Here is a 26,729-nt window from a genome sequence, read left to right as displayed (position 1 = left end):
TTTGGAAAGAAAATCTCTGTTTAGGTTTTACTTTAATATTTTTTTTTTTTTTAAATGCGGCATTTGAAGCCTGAATTTTATCCACAATCTTCTCCTCCTCCCAGCGTTCTCTGTGAGGACTGTTGGTCCCAGCTGCTTCTTCGCTCACTCTCGTGTATCAGCACAGTGTCATTTTTGCACTGCGCTGGAGACCTGTGATTGCCTCTCCTGATGTTGTGGATGCTCTCCTTTCCACACTTTTGCTTAGCCTATATGATCCATCCTCTCCACCCAGACATTGCGCCTCCTCTACTCACAATCTACTTTCATACTGTTCAACATTTGTCATCTGACCTTCTTAAAGACTTGGATGCGTTTCCTAGCTCTCCACACTCTGATCTGTCTCGCTTATACTGAGAAAAGAGGGTGAGAGTAGATGGGTCCAGCCCTAAACTCGCAACACATCGTAACTATTTGAAGGAGCTGTTCAGATTATAGCAGCAGAGCCAATTATGTACAGGAGCTGCACAGACTCTACAGCAGCACAGATGGTTATGTACAGCAGTTGCACAGCAGCTTATGTACAGGAGCTATATAGACTACAGCAGCACAGCTGCTTATGTACATGAATTACAGACTCTACAGCAGCACAGCTGCTTATGTGCAGGAGCTATACAGATTCTACAGCAGCACAGCTGCGTATATACAGGAGCTATATAGACTACAGCAGCACAGCTGTTAATGTACATGAATTACACAGACTACAGCAGGACAGCTGCTTATGTAAGGGAGCTATACAGACTACAGCAGCACAGCTGGTTATGTACAGGAGTTACACAGACTACAGCAGCACAGCTGCTTATGTGCAGGAGCTATACAGATTCTACAGCAGCACAGCTGCGTATATACAGGAGCTATATAGACTACAGCAGCACAGCTGCTTATGTACATGAATTACAGACTACAGCAGCACAGCTGCTTATGTGCAGGAGCTATACAGATTCTACAGCAGCACAGCTGGTTATGTACAGAAGTTGCACAGCTGCTTATATACAGGAGCTATATAAACTACAGCGCAGCATAGCTGTTAATGTACATGAATTACACAGACTACAGCAGCACAGCTGCTTATGGAAGGGAGCTATACAGACTCTACGTGACTTCAGCCAGTTTTTGTCTATGAACTATACGGTCTCTACAGCAGTACAACTGTCTGTACAGGAGCTACACAGACTACAGCAGCAAGATGGTAGGAAATGTTTAATAATTACTTAAGTTGCCTAATTTTGCATTTAGGACACAAAGGAGCATTAAGACAAAATCCAGGAAAAAGGAAATTATAGCCTTCAAGATGACTTCGTGTGCACGCCTGTTGGATTAACGCATATATCAATATTTTGCTGCACAATATTGACCTGCGTGCCTACACCATCCCCTGACCCCAGCTTGTTCCAGACATTCGGATAAAGTATAAAAGTCACATGACACCGCGCTGCTGTAACAGACATTACCATATATTTAAAAGTACAATGTACAAAAAGAAATCTCTTATAAAATAAGTAACAATCGATGATAAATTGTTGCATCTCTTCTCCAACACCAGCCCTGCCCCCACCAGGTTCATGGCTGTACAGGGATCATAGAAGGGGGATGTTAAAGGGAAACTGCAGCCAAGACCCTGATAACACCCGGTACTGGAGTGTGGCCCAGGCGCGTGGTTGTCAGGTGGAGACTACTGTCCCAGTGCTTGCAGAGCGGAGAGGAGACTGTTTTTTACTGGAGTCTTGCTTTAATAACCACTGGGATTTTAGTGACCTGGGAGCCATGATATTCATGATTGGTGTAAAAGGACAAAAAAAAATAGAGTTCCCCTTTAATCTTGCAATACCTCTAAGTAAGACTAGCAAGTGAACGTCGTGTCTTCATTTCTGCGGATCTGTTGCCCTTTTGTGTTTGCTACAGAAGAAGTTATCGACTTGTTTGAGATTGGATTCTGCCGGTGTTTGCGCAGATGTTCAGGTTGCAGAATGCCGCCGCCGCCGCCGGAGACTCAGAGGGGATGAACAGGAGATAGAAAACTGATTAGAAGGTTCCCGCTGGGAGCGGGTGGAGCGCGCAGAGCGCGACCTATCGTCCAAATCGGAAGCTGAAGCCGCCTTTCTTTCGGTTGTATCCGTTCAGTTCCTCGGCCAGAGATCCCAGGGCAGTGGCGCTGCGCTTTTCCAGTTCTGGCTCCTGGTTTTCCACTTCGTTCCCATCTTCTCTCCTTCCAAACCTGAACCGGAATCCGGCCCTCTCCTTCCCGAAGCCCTGCAGCTCCTTGGCCACACTGAATAACGAGGCCGGGTCTGTGGACTTCTTATCTCTGGGGCCATCAACTTGTAGGAAAGGTCCAGAGATGTCTGCGGCCCGGTCAGGCAGGAGCTGCCAGAAGTGGACTCTCTCCCAAGGCGCAGGGTCCTCCATCGCCTCCTGCAGACTGCAGCGGGACCCCCAGACGAGGAAGAGCAGGAGGGAGACCCCGTGTGCACCGCGCATCTAGGAGACAGGATGGCGAGGGGTTAGATACACAGCTCAGCAGACAGTATCATACAGGATGGGATTAGATACACAGCTCGGCAGACAGTATCACACAGGATGGGATTAGGGTACTGTCACACAGTGGCACTTTTGTCGCTACGACGGTACGATCTGTGACGTTCCAGCGATATCCATACGATATCGCTGTGTCTGACACGCAGCAGCGATCAGGGATCCTGCTGAGAATCGTACGTCGTAGCAGATCGTTTGGAACTTTCTTTCGTCGCTGGATCTCCCGCTGACATCGCTGGATCGGTGTGTGTGACACCGATCCAACGATGCGTTCGCTTGTAACCAGGGTAAACATCGGGTTACTAAGCGCAGGGCCGCGCTTAGTAACCCGATGTTTACCCTGGTTACCATCATAAAAGTTAAAAAAAAACAAAAAACGTACATACTCACATTCCGGTGTCCGTCAGGTCCCTTGCAGTCTGCTTCCCGCTCTGACTGACTGCCGGCCGGAATGTAAGAGCAGAGCACAGCGGTGACATCACCACTGTGATCTGCTTTCACTTTACGGCGGCACTCAGTCAGAGCGGGAAGCAGACGGCAAGGGACCTGACGGACACCGGAATATGAGTATGTACTGTTTGATTTTTTTTACTTTTACAATGGTAGCCAGGGTAAACATCGGGTTACTAAGCGCGGCCCTGTGCTTAGTAACCCGATGTTTACCCTGGTTACCCGGGGCCTTCGGCATTGTTGGTCGCTGGAGAGCGGTCTGTGTGACAGCTCTCCAGCGACCACACAACGACTTTCCAACGATCACGGCCAGGTCGTATCGCTGGTCGTGATCGTTGGAAAGTTGCAGAGTGTGACAGTACCCTTAGATACACGGCTCAGCAGACAATATCACACAGGATAGGATTAGATACACAGCTCAGCAGACAGTATCACACAGGATAGGATTAGATACACGACTCAGCAGACAGTATCACACAGGAGAGGATTAGATACATGGCTCAGCAGACAGTATCACACAGGAGAGGATTAGATACACTGCTCAGCAGACAGTATCACACAGGATAAGATTAGATACACGGCTCAGCAGACAGTATCACACGAGAGGATTAGATACATGGCTCAGCAGACAATATCACACAGGATAGGGTTAGATACATGGCTCAGCAGACATCACACAGGATTAGATACACAGCTCAGCAGACAGTATCACACAGGATAGGATTAGATACACGGCTCAGCAGACAGTATCACACAGGATGGGATTAGATACATGGCTCAGCAGACAGTATCACACAGGATAGAATTAGATACATGGCTCAGCTGACAGTATCACAAGTTAGGATTAGATACACGGATCAGCAGACAGTATCACACAGGATAGGATTAGATGCACAGCTCAGCAGACAGTATCACACAGGATAGGATTAGATACACGGCTCAGCAGACAGTATCACACAGGATAGGATTAGATACCCAGCTCAGCAGACTGTATCACACCATTTCTTTTATATGCTCAGCAGTAGTGTAGCTACCAGGGGGGCAGAGGGTGCGGGCGCCCCGATGCTCAGAGGGGGCCCACCCGGAGCTACGCCACTGTAACTGTACGGCGCACGCAGCGCGCCGATACAGTTACATTCTGCAGCAGAGAAGGGAGAATCGATCTCCCTGCTCTGCCGCCTAACCGCTATGGGGCCCCTGAGCAGGCGGGGGGGCCTGATGCCAGCAGTGGGCCCCCCGCCTGTCATCGCAGAGTCAGCTGTACCGGCATTTAGCCGATACAGCTGACCGCAATGATGAGGGAAGGAGCGCTGCGCTCCTTCCCCCATCATCCCCCTGTCAGCGTCTGATGTCGGCGACGCTGACAGCGGACGCGATGAGTCACTGCCCGGCGCCGAGATGAGGGGGAGCTCAGAGCAGGGCAGGAACCAGGAAGAAGAGAGGTATTTATTTTTTTAAGGGGTGCTGCATTATACTACAGAATCTGCCTATGGGGTTGGGGGTGCTGTCTTATACTACAGGGTCTGCCTAATGCTACAGGGTCTGCCTATGAGGGGGTCTGTCTAAGGGTATGTGCACATGTAAGAATTTCTTGCAGAAAATTCCTGAAGAAAACCGGACATTTTCTGCAAGAAAACCGCATGCGTGTTTTTTTCACATTTTTTTTCGCGTTTTTAATGCTTTTTTTCCGGAGCTTTCCCAATGCGTTATATAGCGGGGAAAAACGCGAAAAAAACCCGCAAAATTAATGAACATGCTGCGTTTTTTACTGCGATGCTTTTTTTTGCATATGTATGCATTTTTTATGCGTTTATCGCATTTTTATAGCAAAAAAAAGCAACGTGCACACAGCCTAATACTACAGGGTCTGCCTATAGGGGTGCTGCCTAATACTACAGGGTCTGCCTATGGGGGGTCTGCCTAATACTACAGGGTCTGCCTAATACTACAGGATCTGCCCATGGGGGGTTCTGTCTTATACTACAGGGTCTGCCTATAATAATAATAATAATTTTATTTATATAGCGCCAACATATTCCGCAGCGCTTTACAAATTATAGAGGGGACTTGTACAGACAATAGACTATGCCTATGGGGGGTTTGCCTTATACTACAGGGTCTGCCTTATACTACAGGTTCTGCCTATGGGGGGGTGCTGTCTTATAATACAGGATCTGACTATGGGGGTACTGTCTTATACTACAGGGTCTGCCTATAGTGGTGCTGCCTTATAGTACAGGGTCTGCCTATGGGGGTGCTGCCTTATAGTACAGGGTCTTCCTATATGGGTGCTGCTTAATACTACAGGGTCTGCCTGCGGGGTGCTGCCTTATACTATAGGGTCTGCCTATGGGGTGCTGCCTTGTGCTATAGAGTCTGCCTATGGGGGTGCATTATACAATATAGAGTAGGCCTATGGGGAGTGCATTATACTATATTGAGGACTATCGGGCGCATTATACTATATTGAGGACTATCTGGCGCATTATACTATATGGAGGCTATCTAGAGGGGCATCATACAGTGTGGGGATTACAGTCTTGGAGCCATCAAACAGTTTGGAGGCTACCAAGGGGTCAGTATACTGTGTATAAGAGAGCATCATGCTGTACATAGGGGAGCTGTACAGGAGGGCAGACTTGGGACATTATTAAATATAAAGTGGGCACTTATTGTTATAGGGGAACTCAGGTTACGGTGACTGTCAAAGGGGCACACAGGGCAATATTACTGTCTAGGGGGCAAAGTATGGGCACTGTTTTCTAGGGCACTTGCACCCGGCATTACTATATTATAGAGGGGTGCTTTAGAATTTAGAGGGCACAGAGAATCACACAGCAGGTGCAGTAATAGGGACACATAGGGCAGCAGTGGCTCAGTATTGGGGTTTCGGGCAGTAATTAGGGTCACATACGGCAGCAGCGGCTCAGTATTGGGGTATTAGTTGGAGTAATAGGGACACATACGGCAGCAGCGGCTCAGTATTGGGGTATCAGGGGCAGTAATAGGGTCACATATGGCAGCAGCAGCAGCTCAGTATCAGGGTATCAGGTGGAGTAATAGGGACACATAGCAGCAGCGGCTCAGTATTGGGGTATCAGGAGCAGTAATAGGGTCACATATGGCAGCAGCGGCTCAGTATTGGGGTATCAGGAGCAGTAATAGGGACACATACCGCAGCAGTGGCTCAGTATCGGGGTATCAGGTGCAGTAATAGGGACACATACGGCAGCAGCGGCTCAGTATCGGGGTATCAGGTGCAGTAATAGGGACACATACGGCAGCAGCGGCTCAGTATCGGGGTATCAGGAGCAGTAATAGGGACACATACCGCAGCAGTGGCTCAGTATTGGGGTATCAGGTGCAGTAATAGGGACACATACGGCAGCAGCGGCTCAGTATCGGGGTATCAGGAGCAGTAATAGGGACACATACCGCAGCAGTGGCTCAGTATTGGGGTATCAGGGGCAGTAATAGGGACACATACGGCAGCAGCGGCTCAGTATCGGGGTATCAGGTGCAGTAATAGGGACACATACGGCAGCAGCGGCTCAGTATCGGGGTATCAGGTGCAGTAATAGGGACACATACGGCAGCAGCGGCTCAGTATCGGGGTATCAGGTGCAGTAATAGGGACACATACGGCAGCAGCGGCTCAGTATCGGGGTATCAGGTGCAGTAATGGACACATACGGCAGCAGCGGCTCAGTATCGGGGTATCAGGGGCAGTAATAGGGACACATACGGCAGCAGCGGCTCAGTATCGGGGTATCAGGGGCAGTAATAGGGACACATACGGCAGCAGCGGCTCAGTATTGGGGTATCAGCAGGATGAGGAGTTTGTGCAGGTTGGGAATGGATGGTGATGGGGCTGGAATATGAGAAGTGAAATGTGTCTTTGTTGTATTGTCTGCAGCCGAGTCGTTGCTGGAAGAAGTTGTCATGTCGGTCTGGGCCAGATGGAAAAGACGGGAAAAGTGACGACTCCATCATAAAGAACGTCAGCGGTAAGACATTATCTGTAACTGTGTGTATATGTTCTGTAGGACTGGTATCTACCACTGACCATATGGCGGTAATATCCATGTTGGTCGTTATATAGAGATTATCTTCAGTAACAGCGCGGTCATCTGCTGAGGTTCTCCTCCACTATTAGGGGGCGTCACCGAATTGTAATCAAGGGTACCTGGTTAGGGGCCCACTCTGAAGCTTCGCCCCCCACACCCCCCCCTCCCCCAAACCCTAGCTACGCCTCTGAGCTCAGTAGCGCCCCCTTACTCATGGCTGTTTGCTGCTTTAGAAGCTGATCTCTTCTGCGTTCATAGAACGTTGTGAGTGATAAACCCCCGATATATCAGGGGTCCGGAGGGTCGGGGTGTGCGGTGGCCGTTGCCTCAGGGTCCCAACATTGCGCCCCCCCTTCCTCCGCTGCTTCACGCTCCGTATGAGGACGACACCTCGTGTAGGAATTATATTACTATTCTGTGCACGCCGCGTCCCCAGACGCCCGGGAGGCCCCGGCATCTGTGGGCCGTTTGGTCTTTTTATTAAGGATGACTGACCGCTTTGCTGAACATCTTTTAGTTTTCTTATAGAATTAATGTTGGGGTTAATTTGGGCTGATGTGAGGAGGAGGCGACTGCTGTGCGTGCGGCCATGGAGCAAACGTGGAGAACAAGCCAGGAGGAGTCGCTGCAAAAACCAAAACCGTGATGTGCAAAGATGGCAAAGTGTGCAGGACCATGTACTAGAAGGAGCAGGTGATCGGCACAGGTCCTTAGTCCACAGAGGGGGAGCTGCGGTATAGGGGTCTGCATCCTGGGGTCTGTATTTAGAGGGCAGCATTGTGGGGTACATTCCAGGGTTATTCTTTACTCACTTTAGGGTCTTTATGTATAACCCTTGTGAATGTAAATTTTGATATATGTTATTAAAAAAAATGGGGCAATACTTATCCCGTCTCAGAAGCCGCTGCCACCACTGAACACTGTCCGTATCACACGATCTCCGCACCCCCAAATCTACGGGGGGCCAGTGATTGGGGCAGAGACCGCTCTAGAGGGGAGGAACCAGCCGCCTCCAGGTCCTGGACTGAATGGGCTTATTGGGGGGAAGGTGTTGTTCACAATTTTCCTGTTCTGCTCCATCCACCAGAGTAACTTGGGTCAAATAATGTTAGAAATCATCTCCATTAGGAAGCACTCAGTGTGTCTTATAGTTCTGTCACATTCAGAGCTGGAATCACAATTCTGCTGGGAACCCGACAGCACCTACGTTTAGGTCAGACGCTTTTTACTCAGGAGTAAGGCTATTTGGATTTTGTACTGACCAGCAGGGGGCACTGGAAGTTTTAAGACTCTGCGGTGTAAGAAGACAGCAGAATTTTGAATGCAGCTTTGGCTGTGACTCAGGATAATTGCCTTCCTCCTGTTTTGTGGAGGAATGCCTTACACAGTACAGTTCAGACCACCATCACTCTCTGCATCTGGATTCTGGATGTATCTCCCTCGCCCCATGTCTCAGCCCTTGTAGGGTGTTGATAAATCAGAATAGCGGGTGATTATTCGCTATGCTAATCCCTGCAGGATGGCGTGGCGTTATCTGTGACTCCGGACAGTGATACATTGTGTCCTTGTTCTCTGCAAGTCAGCACAAACCGCGACAAATAATGCAAACTACGTTCCAGCGCGCCATCGGGGGACGCAGAGTGGCTTGCACTTAAAGGGGCCCCGGACTGCACAGTGTGGCGAGGGGGGCCGACACAGACCGTCCTGTTGTTCTATGATCAAATGGACTGCAATATTTTTGTGCTTTGATTTCTCTTCTTGCTGTCAATGAATGGAAATTAAATGTATTGTTTACATCCAGAAGCTGAAAAACCGTCCTAACCTGGTCCTGCAGCGGCTCGTCCAATGCAACCGCATAGCCCCGAACCTCTGTGAAAAGACGCGTGTAACACTCTGAGGTCTCCTAGGACTGTATACAGTCTCTAATCCAGCTCTGTAACGGAAACACAGCCAGTAATCCCCCAATAACAGCTGAAGCTAGTGATGCCCCCTGCTGGGTACGATGGGAACCAGCACCTCAGGGTGAGCCACTAAATTCTCTGAATGGCTCTCACTGGGCGTAAAATTGTGTTCTGCGCTGAAATCCTGCCCACCGGAACCAAACCCCGCCCACCCATCAATTTTATTGTCTGTCTACGAGCAAGCGGGGTTTCATCCACAGTAACCTGTCAGCAGGGTTGTGCTCAGGAACCTATACACAGTGTCAGCTCGGCGCCGTTATACTGATTACAATGATACCTGGGTTGATGAAATCTGTCTTGTGGTTGTTCTGTTTGTAGCTAATGATATGCTCGTGCTCTAGGGCGGCCTGTGGGGGGTCTTCATGTGGTGCTCTGATTAGATATTCATAATGCAGCCTGCTGACAGGTCACTGATCCCTCACTGACCTGCCCCCTAGTTTACATAATGAATATTATATATATTGAGGAAAAAAATCATCTGCAGCAGGAAAGCAGCGGCGCCTGCTCTGCAGCATGATCACATGTGTAATGTGCATTTAATTGTTTTATTTGATGCTATTAATAAATTCATTAAAAAAGTGTCTCTAAATGGCACCGGCTGCGCCTGCACAGTAGCATCAAGCGGCAATCCAATAGCTGCTACTGCGCAGGTGCCGGCAGCACCATCTTGCTACAGAAAAAAAACTGTCTCCAAGATGGCGCTGCTGGCACCTGTGCAGTAGCAGCTATTGGATTGCCGATAGATGCTACTGTACAGGAATGGCGGCACCATTTTGAGACTTTTTTTTTTATGGATACCATCAAATAAAATAAATAAATACACATTATAGATGCGATCATGCTGCAGCGCAGGCGCCACCATCTTGCTGGAGAGAAAAAAAATTGCCTCCTCCAGAAGCCATACACATGAATACATGATCAGAGCACCACAAAGCCCCGTCCACAGGCCGACCCGGAGCACGGGCATATCATTAACTTAAAACTGTAAATAAAGATTACACAACAACCACAAGACAGAATTCATCACCAAGGCAGGGCCGCCATCAGGGAAGTAAATGCCCTTACTACTGTATGGTGCCCGGTGAGCAGCAGTACAGAGGAGTGCCCGGGGCCTGCCTCTTATGCTTCTGCTCACTGGGCCCCATCATGCACTAAAGTGCTGTGCGCTGCGGCGCAAACGTCAGTGCTGGGGCCCGGGAGCTTTCTCGGAGCCATGCATGACCATTTAACCTTGAAGGCTGCGCAGCTCCCACTCCCTCTGCCTTCTCTGGACTTCCGTTCAGGTGACGGTGCGTACGCGATGACGTCATCACGTACGCGCCAACGTGTACAAGAACACCAGAAGCTGAGTGGCGCCTGCAGGGGAACGTCTGTGAGGCAAGTATGAAAAATTTTATTGTTTTTCTTTATAAAATGATTATGAAATGGGTGACGGGAGGAGGAGGAGGACTGTACATGATTAAGTGTGCCTGAGGGGGAGCTGCACATGACAGTGTGCCTGACGGGGCTGCACATGATGAAGTGTGCCTGGGGGGGGGGACGGGGCTGCTCATAATGAAGTGTACCTGGGGGGAACTGCACATGATGAAGTGTGCCTAGGAGGAGACTGCACATGATGAACTGTGCCTGGGGGGGACGGGACTGCACATGATGAAGTGTACCTGGGAGGGACTGCACAAGATGAAGTGTGCCGTTGGAGGGAGACTGTACATGACGAAGTGTGCCTGGGGGGACTGCACATAATGAAGTGTACCGGGGGGACTGCACATGATGAAGTGTGCCTCGAGGGGGCTGCCCATGATGAAGCGTGCCTGGGAGGGGGGGCTGCACATAATGAAGTGTGCCTGAGGGGACTGCACATGAGGAAGTGTATCTGGGGGCACGGGACTGCACATGATGGTTTGCCTGGGGAGGACTGGACAGGATGGTGTTGCCTGGGGGGGGCTGCACATGATGAAGTGTGCCTAGGGGGAGACTGCACATGATGAAGTGTTAAAACACCACAAGAACACAGTTATATCCCATAAAAAATCACTTTTATTAATATACCTTTAAAAACAATATGTAGGCACAAAGGACAGGGTAGGGGAGGTGGAGAACTAAACCACAATACACTGTAAGCATAGGGACCTGTGAAACCCCCCATAGCCGGTGTACCCAGCAGTACTCAATAGTAATAAGATAACAGCCCATGAAAATAAGAAGAATAGTAAATGAAATACAACAGGCGTGATATCAAGCACCTAACTAGGTGCAAACACAGTAATATAGGTACCGTACCTGGTGTGTACACCAACTAGGGGGCCCAGGACCCTCCCCGACGCGCGTTTCGGAGCACAAACACTGCTCCTTCCTCAGGGGGCGTGGGGGACAGAGTAAAAGCAGCCGTCTTAAATACATGACCAGATTATGTGTACCCCAGCAGCTGCGTGCACCGCCAACCACGGCGCCACCGCCGCCAACCGGAACCGGATACACGCGAGGAGCACGTGACCCAGCCCCAGAAAGCAGCAGGGCACCGCTGTAAGCAGAAGCCGCCAACCACGGCAAACACGCCGCCAGCCGGAACAGGAAACACGCGCAAAGCACGTGATCCTGCACCAGCCGCAGCGAGGAAGCCGCCGCCGGCAACAACGCCAAACACAGTAGTCCCGCCGCCATCCGGAACCGGAAACACGCGGGCCCACGTGATCCGGACTCCCATGGCAACGAGGACGCCACGGTCGGCGCAGGGCAGACAGCCGCGGGAATGACCACACTCAGGGGGTGCAAAAGCATGTAGATATATGGCCACAGAACAATCACACACATATATAAATATACAAAAGACAAAATCGCAAAACAATAAGAACAAATAAACAAAAATAGGCAAAGTCAGATGTACATATACAATACATATCTGTAGACATATATCCTATCACAAGGAGGATTATACATATAATAACTAAAAATGAAATGAAATAACACACATTACACAGGGTATGCAATAAAGTAAACAAATAACCGAGATAATGGAAAAATAAAAACTAAAAATAAATAAATAATAAATAATACATAATCGACAATAAAGAATAAAAAAACAAAAAATGAAAAAACAAAAATACAAATGTATACTTAGGAAAAACGCATAAAACACATAAGTGAAACACCTCCTACAACAACAAACTGAAACCAAAAATAATAATAAAAAACAAAAAACATGCAGCCCAACAATAAAATACATAAAGACACCAAAACAGCTGACAAATATATCCCGCCAGCAACCCATCATTCAGGCCATTCTTCGGTCTTCCGCTGAAAACGTGATGATAAATAATTGGCCTAAATAATGGAACATATAATAAAATAATTAAAAACAATGTATATAGGGACAGTAATCACACCAAAATGAGCAAAAGTTTCACCATTGTGATAGCTCTCAATTACGTGTCCGTGGCATCGATCTTTTACATATAAATATTCGAGGGGGTAACCTCTCTAAACGTTTGGCGCAATTAGAGACGAGATGGATGTGGACATTACGGACCATCCACCCAGATGGCTTAAACGAGAATATTTCATTTGTTCCCTTCTTGTGACCCCCCCTTTTGCTCATTTTGGTGTGATTACTGTCCCTATATACATTGTTTTTAATTATTTTATTATATGTTCCATTATTTAGGCCAATTATTTATCATCACGTTTTCAGCGGAAGACAGAAGAATGGCCTGAATGATGGGTTGCTGGCGGGATATATTTGTCAGCTGTTTTGGTGTCTTTATGTATTTTATTGTTGGGCTGCATGTTTTTTGTTTTTTATTATTTTTGGTTTCAGTTTGTTGTTGTAGGAGGTGTTTCACTTATGTGTTTTATGCGTTTTTCCTAAGTATACATTTGTATTTTTGTTTTTTCATTTTTTGTTTTTTTATTCTTTATTGTCGATTATGTATTATTTATTATTTATTTATTTTTAGTTTATATTTTTCCATTATCTCGGTTATTTGTTTACTTTATTGCATACCCTGTGTAATGTGTGTTATTTCATTTCATTTTTAGTTATTATATGTATAATCCTCCTTGTGATAGGATATATGTCTACAGATATGTATTGTATATGTACATCTGACTTTGCCTATTTTTGTTTATTTGTTCTTATTGTTTTGCGATTTTGTCTTTTGTATATTTATATATGTGTGTGATTGTTCTGTGGCCATATATCTACATGCTTTTGCACCCCCTGAGTGTGGTCATTCCCGCGGCTGTCTGCCCTGCGCCGACCGTGGCGTCCTCGTTGCCATGGGAGTCCGGATCACGTGGGCCCGCGTGTTTCCGGTTCCGGATGGCGGCAGGACTACTGTGTTTGGCGTTGTTGCCGGCGGCGGCTTCCTCGCTGCGGCTGGTGCAGGATCACGTGCTTTGCGCGTGTTTCCTGTTCCGGCTGGCGGCGTGTTTGCCGTGGTTGGCGGCTTCTGCTTACAGCGGTGCCCTGCTGCTTTCTGGGGCTGGGTCACGTGCTCCTCGCGTGTATCCGGTTCCGGTTGGCGGCGGTGGCGCCGTGGTTGGCGGTGCACGCAGCTGCTGGGGTACACATAATCTGGTCATGTATTTAAGACGGCTGCTTTTACTCTGTCCCCCACGCCCCCTGAGGAAGGAGCAGTGTTTGTGCTCCGAAACGCGCGTCGGGGAGGGTCCTGGGCCCCCTAGTTGGTGTACACACCAGGTACGGTACCTATATTACTGTGTTTGCACCTAGTTAGGTGCTTGATATCACGCCTGTTGTATTTCATTTACTATTCTTCTTATTTTCATGGGCTGTTATCTTATTACTATTGAGTACTGCTGGGTACACCGGCTATGGGGGGTTTCACAGGTCCCTATGCTTACAGTGTATTGTGGTTTAGTTCTCCACCTCCCCTACCCTGTCCTTTGTGCCTACATATTGTTTTTAAAGGTATATTAATAAAAGTGATTTTTTATGGGATATAACTGTGTTCTTGTGGTGTTTTAGGATTTCTGTTGTTACAGTTGTCCCTATTACGTCCGTGACATACATATCTAGGAGGGTACACTATTTATACATATTATTTAGTATGATTTTCCCTATATGTATTATGTATGCCACAACTTTATGCTTTGACATGATGAAGTGTGCAGTTAGAGGAGGAATGCACATGATGAAGTGTACCTGGGGGGACGGGATTGCACATGATTAAGTGTGCCATGGGGGGAGACTGCACATGATGAAGTGTGTTTGGGAGGGACTGCACACAATGAAGTGTTTGGGGGGGGGACTGCACACAATGAAGTGTGTCTGGGGGGGACTGCACATGATGAAGTGTGTCTGGGGGGAGGGGGAACTGCACATAATGAAGTCTGTCTGGAAGGGGGACTGCAAATGAAGAAGTTGGGCGGTGTGGGGGACCGCAAATGATGAAGTGAGGGGGACGGGGGACTGCAAATGATGAAGTGAGGGGTGACTATATTTTAATGGTGGGGGGAAATCTGTATTCAGCTGTGTAGTTTAGAAGAAAGGGAAAAAGTGGGGAATGTGCTCTGGAAGCGGTGCTCTAGGTAACTGTGTGTTGTTTTATACAGAGACGAGCCATGGCTGGAAGAAGTGATGGCGGTCTGCGCTGCATGAAAAAGAAAAGCAAAGATGAAGGACTTCAGCTAGAGACGTCACTGGTGAGTCAGTGTATTACCTGTACACTGACACTATACACCGTATACTATATACAGAGGTCCTGTAAAAAGGTCACTGGTGATCACTATATTACCTGTACACTATATACTATATACAGAGCTCCTGGGTATAATGACACTGGTGATCCTTGTATTATCTATACACAGAGCTATTTATGTCACAGGTGAGCACTGTATTACCTCTACACTGACACTATATACAGCACTCCTGTGCATAATGTCACCTACGATCACTGTATTATCTGTACACTGTATACAGAGCTCTTGTGTAATGTCACTGGTGCTCACTGTATTACCTATACACTGACACTATATAAAGAGCTCCTGTGTATAATGTCACCTGTGATCACTGTATTATCTGTACACGGACACTATACACAGAGCTCCCGTGTATAATGGCACTTATTGTGGTTTTATTTTAATTAATGATTAGTATTGTAGTATTCGGTCACTATGTGGTGGTAATATGTGGTCTGGTCATAGTGTGGTGGTATTTGTGCCTTGTATGTGGTATTATTCGGTCAGTATGTGGTGGTAATATGTGGTCTAGTCATGATGTGGCAGCATTTGTCCCTTGTATGTGGTATTAATGGTCATTAAAAAAAAAAGGCATATGACTCATTCCCTTAAAGAAAAATACATAAAAATATGCGTAAAAAGAGTATTGGATATTCTGAGAAATTTTAATAGGTTAGAGTAGAATAGGGCCCGGCAAAAAAAGAGTCTACCTAGTCGTGGTGGTGGCTTAAAACACTTTTGGTCCAGAAGAAAAGCTGCTGGCTATGTACAGTATGTGATATGGTGTTTTATGGGAACTGTTAATATCTGATTAGTGAGGACTAGTGATGAGCGAATATACTCGTTACTCGAGATTTCTTGAGCATGCTCGGGGGTCCTCCGAGTATTTTTTAGTGCTCGGAGATTTAGTTTTTCTTGCCGCAGCTGAATGATTTACATCTGATAGCCAGCATAAGTACATGTGGGGGTTGCCTGGTTGCTAGGGAATCCCCACATGTACTTATGCTGGCTATCAGATGTAAATCATTCAGCTGCGGCAAGAAAAGCTAAATCTCCGAGCACTAAAAAATACTCGGAGGACCCCCGAGCATGCTCGAGAAATCTCGAGTAACGAGTATATTCGCTCATCACTAGTGAGGACGTGGTGCAGAAGTTGAGTTATTCCAAGAGTAGGTGGTGGGACTGTTGAAGGTTTGAGGGGGGAAGGCGGAGCTGGAGTGGAGCCTGGACGGAGTCTCAAGGGGGCCCAAAAATGTTGCCAGTATGGGGCCCTCAAATTCCTAGCGGCAGCCCTGAACCAAGGTATCATTATTCAGTATAACGGCACTGACCTGACACCTTATGTAGGTTACTCAGCACAATCCTGTTGACAGGTTCCCTTTAAATATGTATTAACCTGCAGTGAATATATTTTTAACAGGGATCCATTTAAGATCCAAAAGAGCAGGCTCTTTTTCGTGAATGAAGCCAAGTGAGCCAGACTGTCTAATATTAGCGGCTGCATTCCCTGCCTTGGTTTTTATGCAGGCTCCGATAGTCCCTCTTGATTAGCTGTGCTATACCATGTGATGTGATACCTGCAAGGCATTATGGGGAATCCTGCATGGTTTCACCTGAGGCCATGTGACTTATGCAATGTTCTGCAATGTGTAAACCTGTGACGAGCATTCTTTTGGAAATTTGGAGAATGCAACCAATCTTTAAGACCTGCAAATTTAATAAAATTCAACACAAATTTGATTGTATCAGATGGATTTGTTCATTTCTGTAATAAATAAACCATGAAATTTAGTGCGGAGCCCAAACTTTCCAACCCCATTGTCTTCTGTAAAATAAATAAAATAAATTAAAATAAAAAGAAAAAAACCTAATATCTGATATTTGGCTCAAGGATTTGATGTCTATACAGGAAACACCGTGGACGAAGGAAGATAAAAATGGGGGGCAAATATCGAAATCAGGTGGAGTTACCCTTTAAATCACTGGACAGAAGCCCTTGGGCTGCATCACTGGCTCCCGGCATTTGTTCCTCCGCTATGTTGTCAGCACAAAGCTGTGAGCGGCTTATCGATAAATCCCTGATGGCTGCAGCAGGGTGAAGCTGCCGTCTCCGCATCTATTAACCTTACATCCCCGCATCAACATACACACTGCACAGGCCGGACCGTTAAAGGGACGGCAATCAGCTACACTGCACAGGCCAGACCGTTAAAGGGACGGCAATCAGCTACACTGCACAGGCCGGACCATTAAAGGGATGGCAGCCACATTGTGCAGAAGGGACGGCAAACAGTAATCCGTCACTAACATATTATATATATATATATATATATATATATATATATATATATATATATATATATATATATATATATATATATATATCTAATATATAAAGCTGAATGTGTGTATGTGTGTATGTATGTATGTATGTCCGGGATTGGCATCTGAACCGTCGCAGCTACAGCCACAAAATTTTGCACAGTCACACGTCTGGACCCCGAGAGCGTCATAGGCTATGTTGTGAGGTGAAATTTTAACCCCGCGCTTTCCAATTCACCAAACAATTTTGCCCCTATCTACATAATGGGGAAAAAGTGAAAGGAAAAGTGTTGGAGGCATCGCAGCTACAGGCACAAAATTTTGCACAGTCACACGTCTGGACCCCGAGAGCGTCAAAGCTATGTTGTGAGGTGAAATTTTAACCCCGCGCTTTCCAATTCACCAAACAATTTTGCCCCTATCTACATAATGGGGATAAAATGAAAGGAAAAGTGTTGGAGGCAAATTAACAGCTGCCAGATGTGAACAAGGGGGACTTAAAGAATGACAGCGATGGCGCCAAAGAGTATATACTGTACAGTTGCTAAGGTGGGGCCCCAACATGGGATAATCACCACACCACCACGGGGATATGAACACACACACAAAATGCGCCACACACTACCACGTGCTCGAACACATATACCACCCTCAGCGCACATTTCACCACACATACACCAACCTCGCCACATAAAAGTAGAAACACAAAAGTCGCCGTTCAAAACTCGCCACGCGCAAAACTCTCCATATGCAAAACTCGCCACACGTGCAAAGCTCACCTCATGGAAAACTCGCCACACACAAAACTTGCACACGCAGAAAAATTGCCACACGCAGAAAAATTGCCACATGCACAAAAGTTGCAACACATGCAAAAGTTGCCTCACACAAAACTTGCACATACTCAAAAGGCACCACACATAAAACTCGCCATGCGCAAAACTCGCCATGCGCAAAACTTGCTGCACACAACTTGCTACACTAACCTGTCACATGCAACTCGACACACAAAAAGTTGCTACACGCATGTCGCCACACAAAACTCATCTCACAAAAGTCGCTACATGCATGTCGCCACACGCAACTCAACACACACAACTTGACACACGAAACTCGCCCTAAAACACACACAAGTCTGGTATTATCCTTCAAAAATAAAAATCTGATTAATAAGCAGACAAACTACAAGAGCAACAAATGTACCATATAGGAATCCGGCAGCTGTCAGTCACATGACCAGTCTATTATGTGTATGTGTGAGCTAATATATACTGCCAGGGGGTGGGCTTACTGTTGGCTGGGGATTTATCAGGCTGCCATTTTAGCTTACAAATACTGAGGTAAAAATACTGACCAAATAACGTGTGAACGAGGGCTAATACAGGAGGAGATGACATACAGATATATACTATATACAGGAGGAGATGACACACAGGTATATACTATTTACAGGGGAGATGACACACAGGTATATACTATATACAGGAGGAGATGACACATATATATACTATATACAGGAGAGATGACACACAGGTATATACTATATAGAGGAGGAGATGACATACAGGTACATACTACATACAGGAGGAGATGACATACAGGTATATACTATATACAGGAGGAGATGACACACAGGTATATACTATATACAGGAGCAGATTACCTACAGGTATATAGTATATACAGGAGGAGATGACATACAGGTATATGCTATGTATAGGAGGAGATGACATACAGGTATATACTATATACAGGAGATGACACACAGATATATACTATATATAGGTGAGATGACACACAGGTATATACTATATACAGGAGATTACATACAGGTATATTTAATATATAAAGCTGAATGTGTGTATGTATGTATGTATGTATGTGTGTATGTCTGGGATTGGCATCTGCACCGTCGAAGCTACAGCCACAAAATTTTGCACAGTCACACGTCTGGACCCCGAGAGCGTCATAGGCTATGTTGTGAGGTGAAATTTTAACCCCGCGCGTTCCAATTCACCAAACAACTTTGCCCCTATCTACATAATGGGGAAAAAGTGAAGGGAAAAGTGTTGGAGGAAAATTGACAGCTGCCAGATGTGAACAATGAGGACTTAAAGAATGAGAGCGATGGCGCCAAAGAGTATATACCGTACAGTTGCTAAGGTGGGGCCCCGACATGGGATACTCACCACACACGGGGATATGAACACAAACACAAAATGCGCCACACACTACCACGTGCTTGAACACATATATGACCCTCAGCACACATTTCACCACACACACACCAACCTCGCCACATAAAAGTCGAAACACAAAAGTCACCACTCAAAACTCGCAACGCGCAAAACTCGCTACATGCAAAACTCGCCATATGCAAAACTAGGCTCACACAAAACTCGCCACACGTGCAAAACTCACCTCATGGAAAACTCACCTCATGCAAAACTTGCACACACAGAAAAATTGACACATGTACAAAAGTTGCACCACATGCAAAAGTTGCCTCACACAAAACTTGCACATACTCAAAACGCACCACACATAAAACTCGCCACGCGCAAAACTCGCCATGCACAAATCTTGCTGCACACAACTTGCTACACTAACCTGTCACATGCAACTCGACACACAAAATGTTGCTACACGCATGTCGCCACACAAAACTCATCTCACAAAAGTCGCTACATGCATGTCGCCACACGCAACTCAACACACACAACTTGACACATGAAACTCGCCCTAAAACACACACAAGTCTGGTATTGTCCTTCAAAAATAAAAATCTGATTAATAAGCAGACAAACTACAAGAGCAACAAATGTACCATATAGGAAATACGGCAGCTGTCAGTCACATGACCAGTCTATTATGTGTATGTGTGAGCTAATATATACTGCCAGGGGGGAGGGCTTCCTGTTGGCTGGGGATTTATCAGGCTGCCAATAGCAACCAATCACAGCTCAGCTTCTATTTTGCTACAGTTAATTAACCTGAGCTCTGATTGGTTAATATAGGCAACAAAGACATTCTCAGTATAACAAAGCTAATATATGTTGTGAAATTTCTCTATTAGCTTAGTTTTTGCCTTTTAATAATTACATTTCTATCTATTTGTTTTGTGTTTTTTGTGTGCAGAATAAATTTTTGTTAACACATTCTATTTTGCTAACAGCAGTCATTAACCCGGGCGAAGCCGGGTAGTACAGCTAGTATATATATATATATACACATACATATACACACAAACACACACACACACACACACACACACACATATATATATATATATATATATATATATATATATATATATATATATATATATATATATATATATGTATCACACACACACTACCGTTCAAAAGTTTAGGGTCACTTAGAAATTTCCTTATTTTTTAAAGAAAAGCTCAGTTTTTTCCAATGAAGCTAACATTAAATGATTCAGAAATACACTCTATACATTGTTAATGAGGTAAATGAATATTTTAGCTGACAACGTCTGTTTTGTAATGCAATATCTTCATAGGTGTATAGAGGCCCATTTCCAACAACCACCACTCCAGTGTTCTTATGGTACTTTGTGTTTGCTAACTGTGTTAAGAAGGCTAATGGATGGTTAGAATACCCTTAAAAACCCTTGTGCAAGTATGTTAGCACAGTTGAAAACAGTTTGGCTGATTAGAGAACCTATAAACCTGACCTTTCTTTGAGCTAGTTGAAAATCTGGAGCATTACATTTGTTGGTTCCATTAAACTTTCAAAATGGCCAGAAAAAAATAACTTTCATGTGAAACTCGACAGTCTATTCTTGTTCTTAGAGATGAAGGCTATTCCATGCGAGAAATTGCCAAGAAACTGAAGATTTCCTACAACTGTGTGTACTACGCCCTTCAGAGGAGAGTACAAACCGGCTCTAACCAGAGTAGAAAGAGAAGTGGGAGACCCCACTGCACAACTGAACAACAAGACAAGTACATTAAAGTCAGTAGTTTGAGAAATTGATGCCTCACATGTCCTCAACTGGCAGCTTCATTAAATAGTACAAGCAAAACGCCAGTGTCAACATCTACAGTGAAGAGGCGACTCCGGGATGCTGGCCTTCAGGGCAGAGTGGCAAAGAAAAAGCCATATCTGAGACTGGCTAATGAAAGGAAAAGATTAATATGGGCAAAAGAATACAGACATTGGACAGAGGAAGATTGGAAAAAAATGTTATGGACAGACAAATCCAAGTTTGAAGTGTTTGGATCACACAGAACATTTGTGAGACACAGAACAACTGAAAAGATTCTGGAAGAGTGCCTGACGCCATCTGTCAAGCATGGTGGAGGTAATGTGATGGTCTGGGGTTGCTTTGGTGCTGGTAAAGTGGGAGATTTGTACAAGGGATATTGAATAAGGAAGGCTATTAGTAATGAGCGAGTGTACTCGTTGCTCGGGTTTTCCCGAGCACGCTCCGTTGACCTCCGAGTCTTTGTTAGTGTTCGGAGATTTAGTTTTAATCGCTGCAGCTGAATGATTTACAGCTACTAGCCAGTTTGATTACATGTGGGTATTCCCTAGCAACCAGGCAACCCCCACATGTACTCAGGCTGGCTAGAAGCTGTAAATCATTCAGCTGCGGCGATGAAAACTAAATCTCCAAGCACTATCAAATACTCTGAGACCACCCGAGCATGCTCGGGAAAACCCGATCAACAAGTACACTCGCTCATCACTAAAGGCTATCACTCCATTTTGCAACTCCATGCCATACCCTGTGGACAGCGCTTGATTGGGGCCAATTTCATCCTACAACAGGACAATGACCCAAAGCACACCTCCAAATTATGCAAGAACTATTTGGGGAAGAAGCAGGCAGCTGGTATTCTATCTGTAATGGAGTGGCCAGCACAGTCACCAGATCTCAGCCCCATTGAGCTGTTGGAGTACCTTGACCGTATGGTGCAAAAAGTGCCCATCAAGGCAAACCAACTTGTGAGAGGGGCTTCTGGAAGCATGGGGTGACATTTTTCCAGATTACCTTAGCAAATTAACTGCTAGAATGCCAAAAGTCTGCAATGCTGTAATTGCTGCAAAAGGGGGAGCATTCTTTGACGAAAGCAAAGTTTGAAGGAGAAAATGATTATTTCAAATAAAAATCTTTTTTTCGAACCTTGTCAATGTCTGGACTAGATTTTCAATTCGTTTGGCAACTCATTTGATTAATAAAAGTATGAGTTCTCATGGAAAACATAAAATTGTCAGGGTGACCCTAAACTTTGGCACAGTAGTGTGTGTGTATATATATTTTATGAAGTATATTATACTAAATCCAATGCATTAAGGTAAAGAAAAGCAACTGAGGACATATAATCCAGGAAAAAAATTGCTGAAATAAATCAGTGTAGAATATCACAACAATTCGGTGCAGTGAATAACATAACAAGAACTACATTCTGTAAAAAAAAAGTGTGCTAAATAAAAAAAATAAAATATGACAGAAATGCAAAAGATTAAAAGTAGTAAATAAAAGCTTGTAAGAAATTTGCTGAAATTTTAATTAAAAAATAATGCCCAGTTCTGCAGGTGCTACTTATAAGACTGAGACGATGAAGATTGTAAGGATCTGGGAGGATGAACCAGTCTGCGGATTTTCCTAGCTCTGGTAATGGATCTGTTTAATGCATTAAATTGCAGAACAGTAATTCCCAGCGAGTTAGCGCAGCATCGGGGGATTGAGCGACTTGGCCCCGAGCTCGATGGGTTCACTTCATTAGTGTATTGATTTTAGATATAAGAACAGAGTAACTATATTCTCAGGAAGATACAGGAAGAGCTGGCAATATTAGATTTACATTATCATATTAATTAGTGCTGGAGTGTGGAGCCGAGGAGAAGACAAGCTGCTGCAATACAATTCCCCATACCTGCACAGCATCAGCTTCTATAGACATGTCTGCACTGAGCACTATACAGCCATTAGCAGCCACCAGGGAAGGAAATATAAAATTTAATCAGAATCATAAAATTCTCTAAAAATTAGGACAATTAATACAAAGTAGTTACTATTCAATAAGAAGAAAAGCTGTGGTTATATATTAATTATATAGTTAATTCTACCTCTAGCCACCACTAGGGGGAGCTCACTGTATACAGAGATACATGATAAAGTCCTGCCTGCAGCCACCACTAGGGGGAGCTCCCTGTATACAGATACATGCTAAGATTCTGTCTGCAACCACAACTAGGGGGAGCTCCCTGTATACAGAGATACATGATAAGGTTCTATCTACAGCCACCACTAGGGGGAGCTCCCTGTATACAGAGAGACATGCTAAGATTCTGTCTGTAGCCACCACTAGGGGGAGCTCCCGGTATACAGAAATACATGATAAGGTTCTGTCTGCAGCCACCACTAGGGGAGCTCCCTGTATACTAGATACATGATAAAGTCCTGCCTGCAGCCACCACTAGGGGGAGCTCCCTGTATACAGAGAGACATGCTAAGATTATTTCTGTAGCCACCACTAGGGGGAGCTCCCAGTATACAGAGATACATGATAAGGTTCTTACCATAGGTTGAAGTGAAGGACAGCATCCAGTCAAGGTGAAAAAAATCTTCTTTATTGTGCCATAAAAGCATTTATGGCACAATAAAGAAGAATTTTTTCACCTTGACGGGATGCTGTCCTTCACTTCAACCTATGGTATGTACTCTTCCACTTGGGTCCAGTGGATATAGGACGGGCATCCGCCTTTTCCTGCTTTTTTGCTAGATGTGCTGTCAGTCATCAATCTTTGTTCTTGGACATGATAAGGTTCTGTCTGCAGCCACCACTAGGGGGAGCTCCCTGTATACAGAGATACATGATAAGATCCTGTCTGCAGCCACCACTAGGGGGAGCTCCCTGTATACAGAGATACATGATAAGGTTCTGTCTGCAGCCACCACTAGGGGAGCTCCCAGTATACAGAGATACATGATAAGGTTCTGTCTGCAGCCACCACTAGGGGGAGCTCACTGTATACAGAGATACATGATAAGGTTCTGTCTGCAGCCACCACTAGGGGGAGCTCCCTGTATACAGAGATACATGATAAGATTCTGTCTGCAGCCACCACTAGGGGAGCTCCCTGTATACAGAGATAAATAAGATTCTGCCTACAGCCACCACTAGGGGGAGCTCCCTGTATACAGAGATACATGATAAGATACTGTTTGCAGCCTCCACCAGGGGGTGCTCCATCCATTTATAAGTGATATTTGTGATATTCTCAACCTATAAATTAGACGTCCCCCATACTAACAACAAAAACTGCAGTGAGCTTCTCTAGTGGTGGCTGTATAAATCTGTATGTATTCATCTCCTCCTAGTGGTGGCTATATGAATCTGCATGTACAGAGCTCCCTCTAGTGGTGGCTGTATAAATCTGCATGTAGAGAGCTCCCACTAGTTGTGGCTGTAAAAATTGTTGAAATTGAGTGATATTCCTGTATTGGGAGGTGATGATGGTTGCAGTAACCTAAGGTTACAACACATCTTTTGCCGAACTTTGAATTTAAGTGGTAAACAGTGCAAAATATTTTAATTATTCTGATACTGATTGCTATTGTCAATTGGAAAAATTGTAAACCACCCAAAGCCTAGACCTGTATCTAACCCACTGTGTGTGCTATATCTGCCCACCATGACTATATTTTGTGCTGAGTCTTGGTATCTTCCATGTTCCCTCTGCTGTAGATGGATATAAATTATGTATCAGCCTGTGCTCATTACACGTGAGATCCGACATAAGCCCCCTGTGCCCCACTTCTGCTCGGCACCATCTAAATCTCAAGAGTCTGATAATAATTTGGATGAATGTTTCTGATTGTTGCAGGCCTCCCCTGATTCCCCTGTACCAGAAATAATTCATGGACCTGATAATATTCCTACATGAGCCTAATAATCAGCCCTGCACCCCAACGTACCACACAGCTCCCTGCAGTCCCTATCTGTGCCTGTCTTGTAAGCCCCTCTGGTGACCTCTGTGGGTGACACCATCAGATATTGGGCTGTGATTAGCGAATGCAGAACCTGTAACAATGTAAGAGTTTCATCCCAGAACTTACCTTGTAGTTGTCGGGAGCCCCGGAGTCCGGTGCTGATTCCTGCTGTGTTTGACTGTTCCCTTCACCCTTATTCTACCTTATAAATAAGGGTCTAGATTAATTGAGACGTCACTCGGTGGAGCCCTAATAGGGGAATTAGTGGCTGACATTCCTCAGGCTGGGATCCCATTCATGGGAAAGATGGTTACAGTCGCCACTACGCAAACCGCAGGCGCCGCTGATTGGTCACATCGCTCCAATGTGAAGATTAAGTGTTGCGGATAATAAGGCTCATTAGCTCCATCATCATCGCTGCCTGCTGCGGACATCACCAGAACATGAGCCTAAACCTCTTAGGTCACTGAAAAAAAAAATTACTTCACCTGTTACATCGGCAATATCTCCCAATAGTCCGGATGTGGGGATCGCAATGCAACATGGGAACTGGTGTGTACATGTCTAAGGGGCGGGATCACTGCTGGTGAACCTGCCCCCCTGTGTCCCTTGTACAAACTATCTGAAATGTGTGTATCTCCTGAAATACTCTGTGCTCCTGGTACACAAGATCAGCAGACTTCCCTCCTGAAATACTCTGTGCTCTTGGTAGGAAGGGTCAGCAGACTCCCCTCCTGAAATACTCTGTGCTCTTGATACGCAAGATCAGCAGACTCCCCTCCTGAAATACTCTGTACTCCTGGTACACAAGATCAGCAGACCCCTCTCCTGAAATACTCTGTGCTCCTGGTACACAAGATCAGCAGACTTCCCTCCTGAAATACTCTGTGCTCTTGATAGGAAGGATCAGCAGACCCCCCTCCTGAAATACTCTGTGCTCTTGATACGCAAGATCAGCAGACTCCCCTCCTGAAATATGCTGTGCTCCTGATACGCAAGATCAACAGACTCCCCTCCTGAAATACTGTGCTCTTGGTAGGAAGGATCAGCAGACTCCCCTCCTGAAATACTCTGTACTCTTGATACGCAAGATCAGCAGACTCCCCTCCTGAAATACTCTGTACTCCTGGTACACAAGATCAGCAGACCCCTCTCCTGAAATACTCTGTGCTCCTGGTACAAAGGATCAGCAGCCTCCCCTCCTGAAATACTCTGTGCTCCTGGTACACAAGATCAGCAGACTTCCCTCCTGAAATACTCTGTGCTCTTGGTAGGAAGGATCAGCAGACCCCCCTCCTGAAATACTCTGCGCTCTTGATACGCAAGATCAGCAGACTCCCTCCTGAAATACGCTTTGCTCCTGATACGCAAGATCAGCAGACCCCCCCTCCTGAAATACTCTGTGCTCCTTATACGCAAGATCAACAGACTCCCCTCCTGAAATACGCTTTGCTCCTGATACGCAAGATCAGCAGACTCCCCTCCTGAAATATTCTGTGCTCTTGATACGCAAGATCAGCAGGCTCCCCTCCTGAAATACACTGTGCTCCTGGTACACAAGATCAGCAGACGCCCCTCCTGAAATACTCTGTGCTCCTGGTACGAAGGATCAGCAGACTCCCCTCCTGAAATACTCTGTGCTCTTCTAACGCAAGATCAGCAGACTCCCCTCCTGAAATACGCTGT

The 26,729-nt window shown here is 45.7% G+C and overlaps 1 protein-coding gene across 1 annotated transcript; it reads right to left on the bottom strand.

Moving 5' to 3' along the window:
• Positions 1–1,473: 1,473 nt before the first annotated feature.
• QRFP (pyroglutamylated RFamide peptide) lies at positions 1,474–25,222 on the bottom strand. The gene is made up of 2 exons (XM_077292411.1): positions 25,170–25,222; positions 1,474–2,517 (listed from the first exon to the last, which is right to left on the bottom strand). Exon 2 carries the CDS (start codon positions 2,515–2,517, stop codon positions 2,107–2,109), a length of 411 nt encoding a protein of 136 aa, XP_077148526.1. The 5' UTR covers positions 25,170–25,222; the 3' UTR covers positions 1,474–2,106.
• Between the last annotated feature and the right edge of the window lie 1,507 nt (positions 25,223–26,729).

The sequence above is a fragment of the Ranitomeya variabilis genome, chromosome 2 (genome assembly GCF_051348905.1).
Source record: "Ranitomeya variabilis isolate aRanVar5 chromosome 2, aRanVar5.hap1, whole genome shotgun sequence".
In the NCBI taxonomy this organism is placed as follows: domain Eukaryota; kingdom Metazoa; phylum Chordata; class Amphibia; order Anura; family Dendrobatidae; genus Ranitomeya; species Ranitomeya variabilis.
This window is presented reverse-complemented; position numbering and strand designations above follow the sequence as displayed.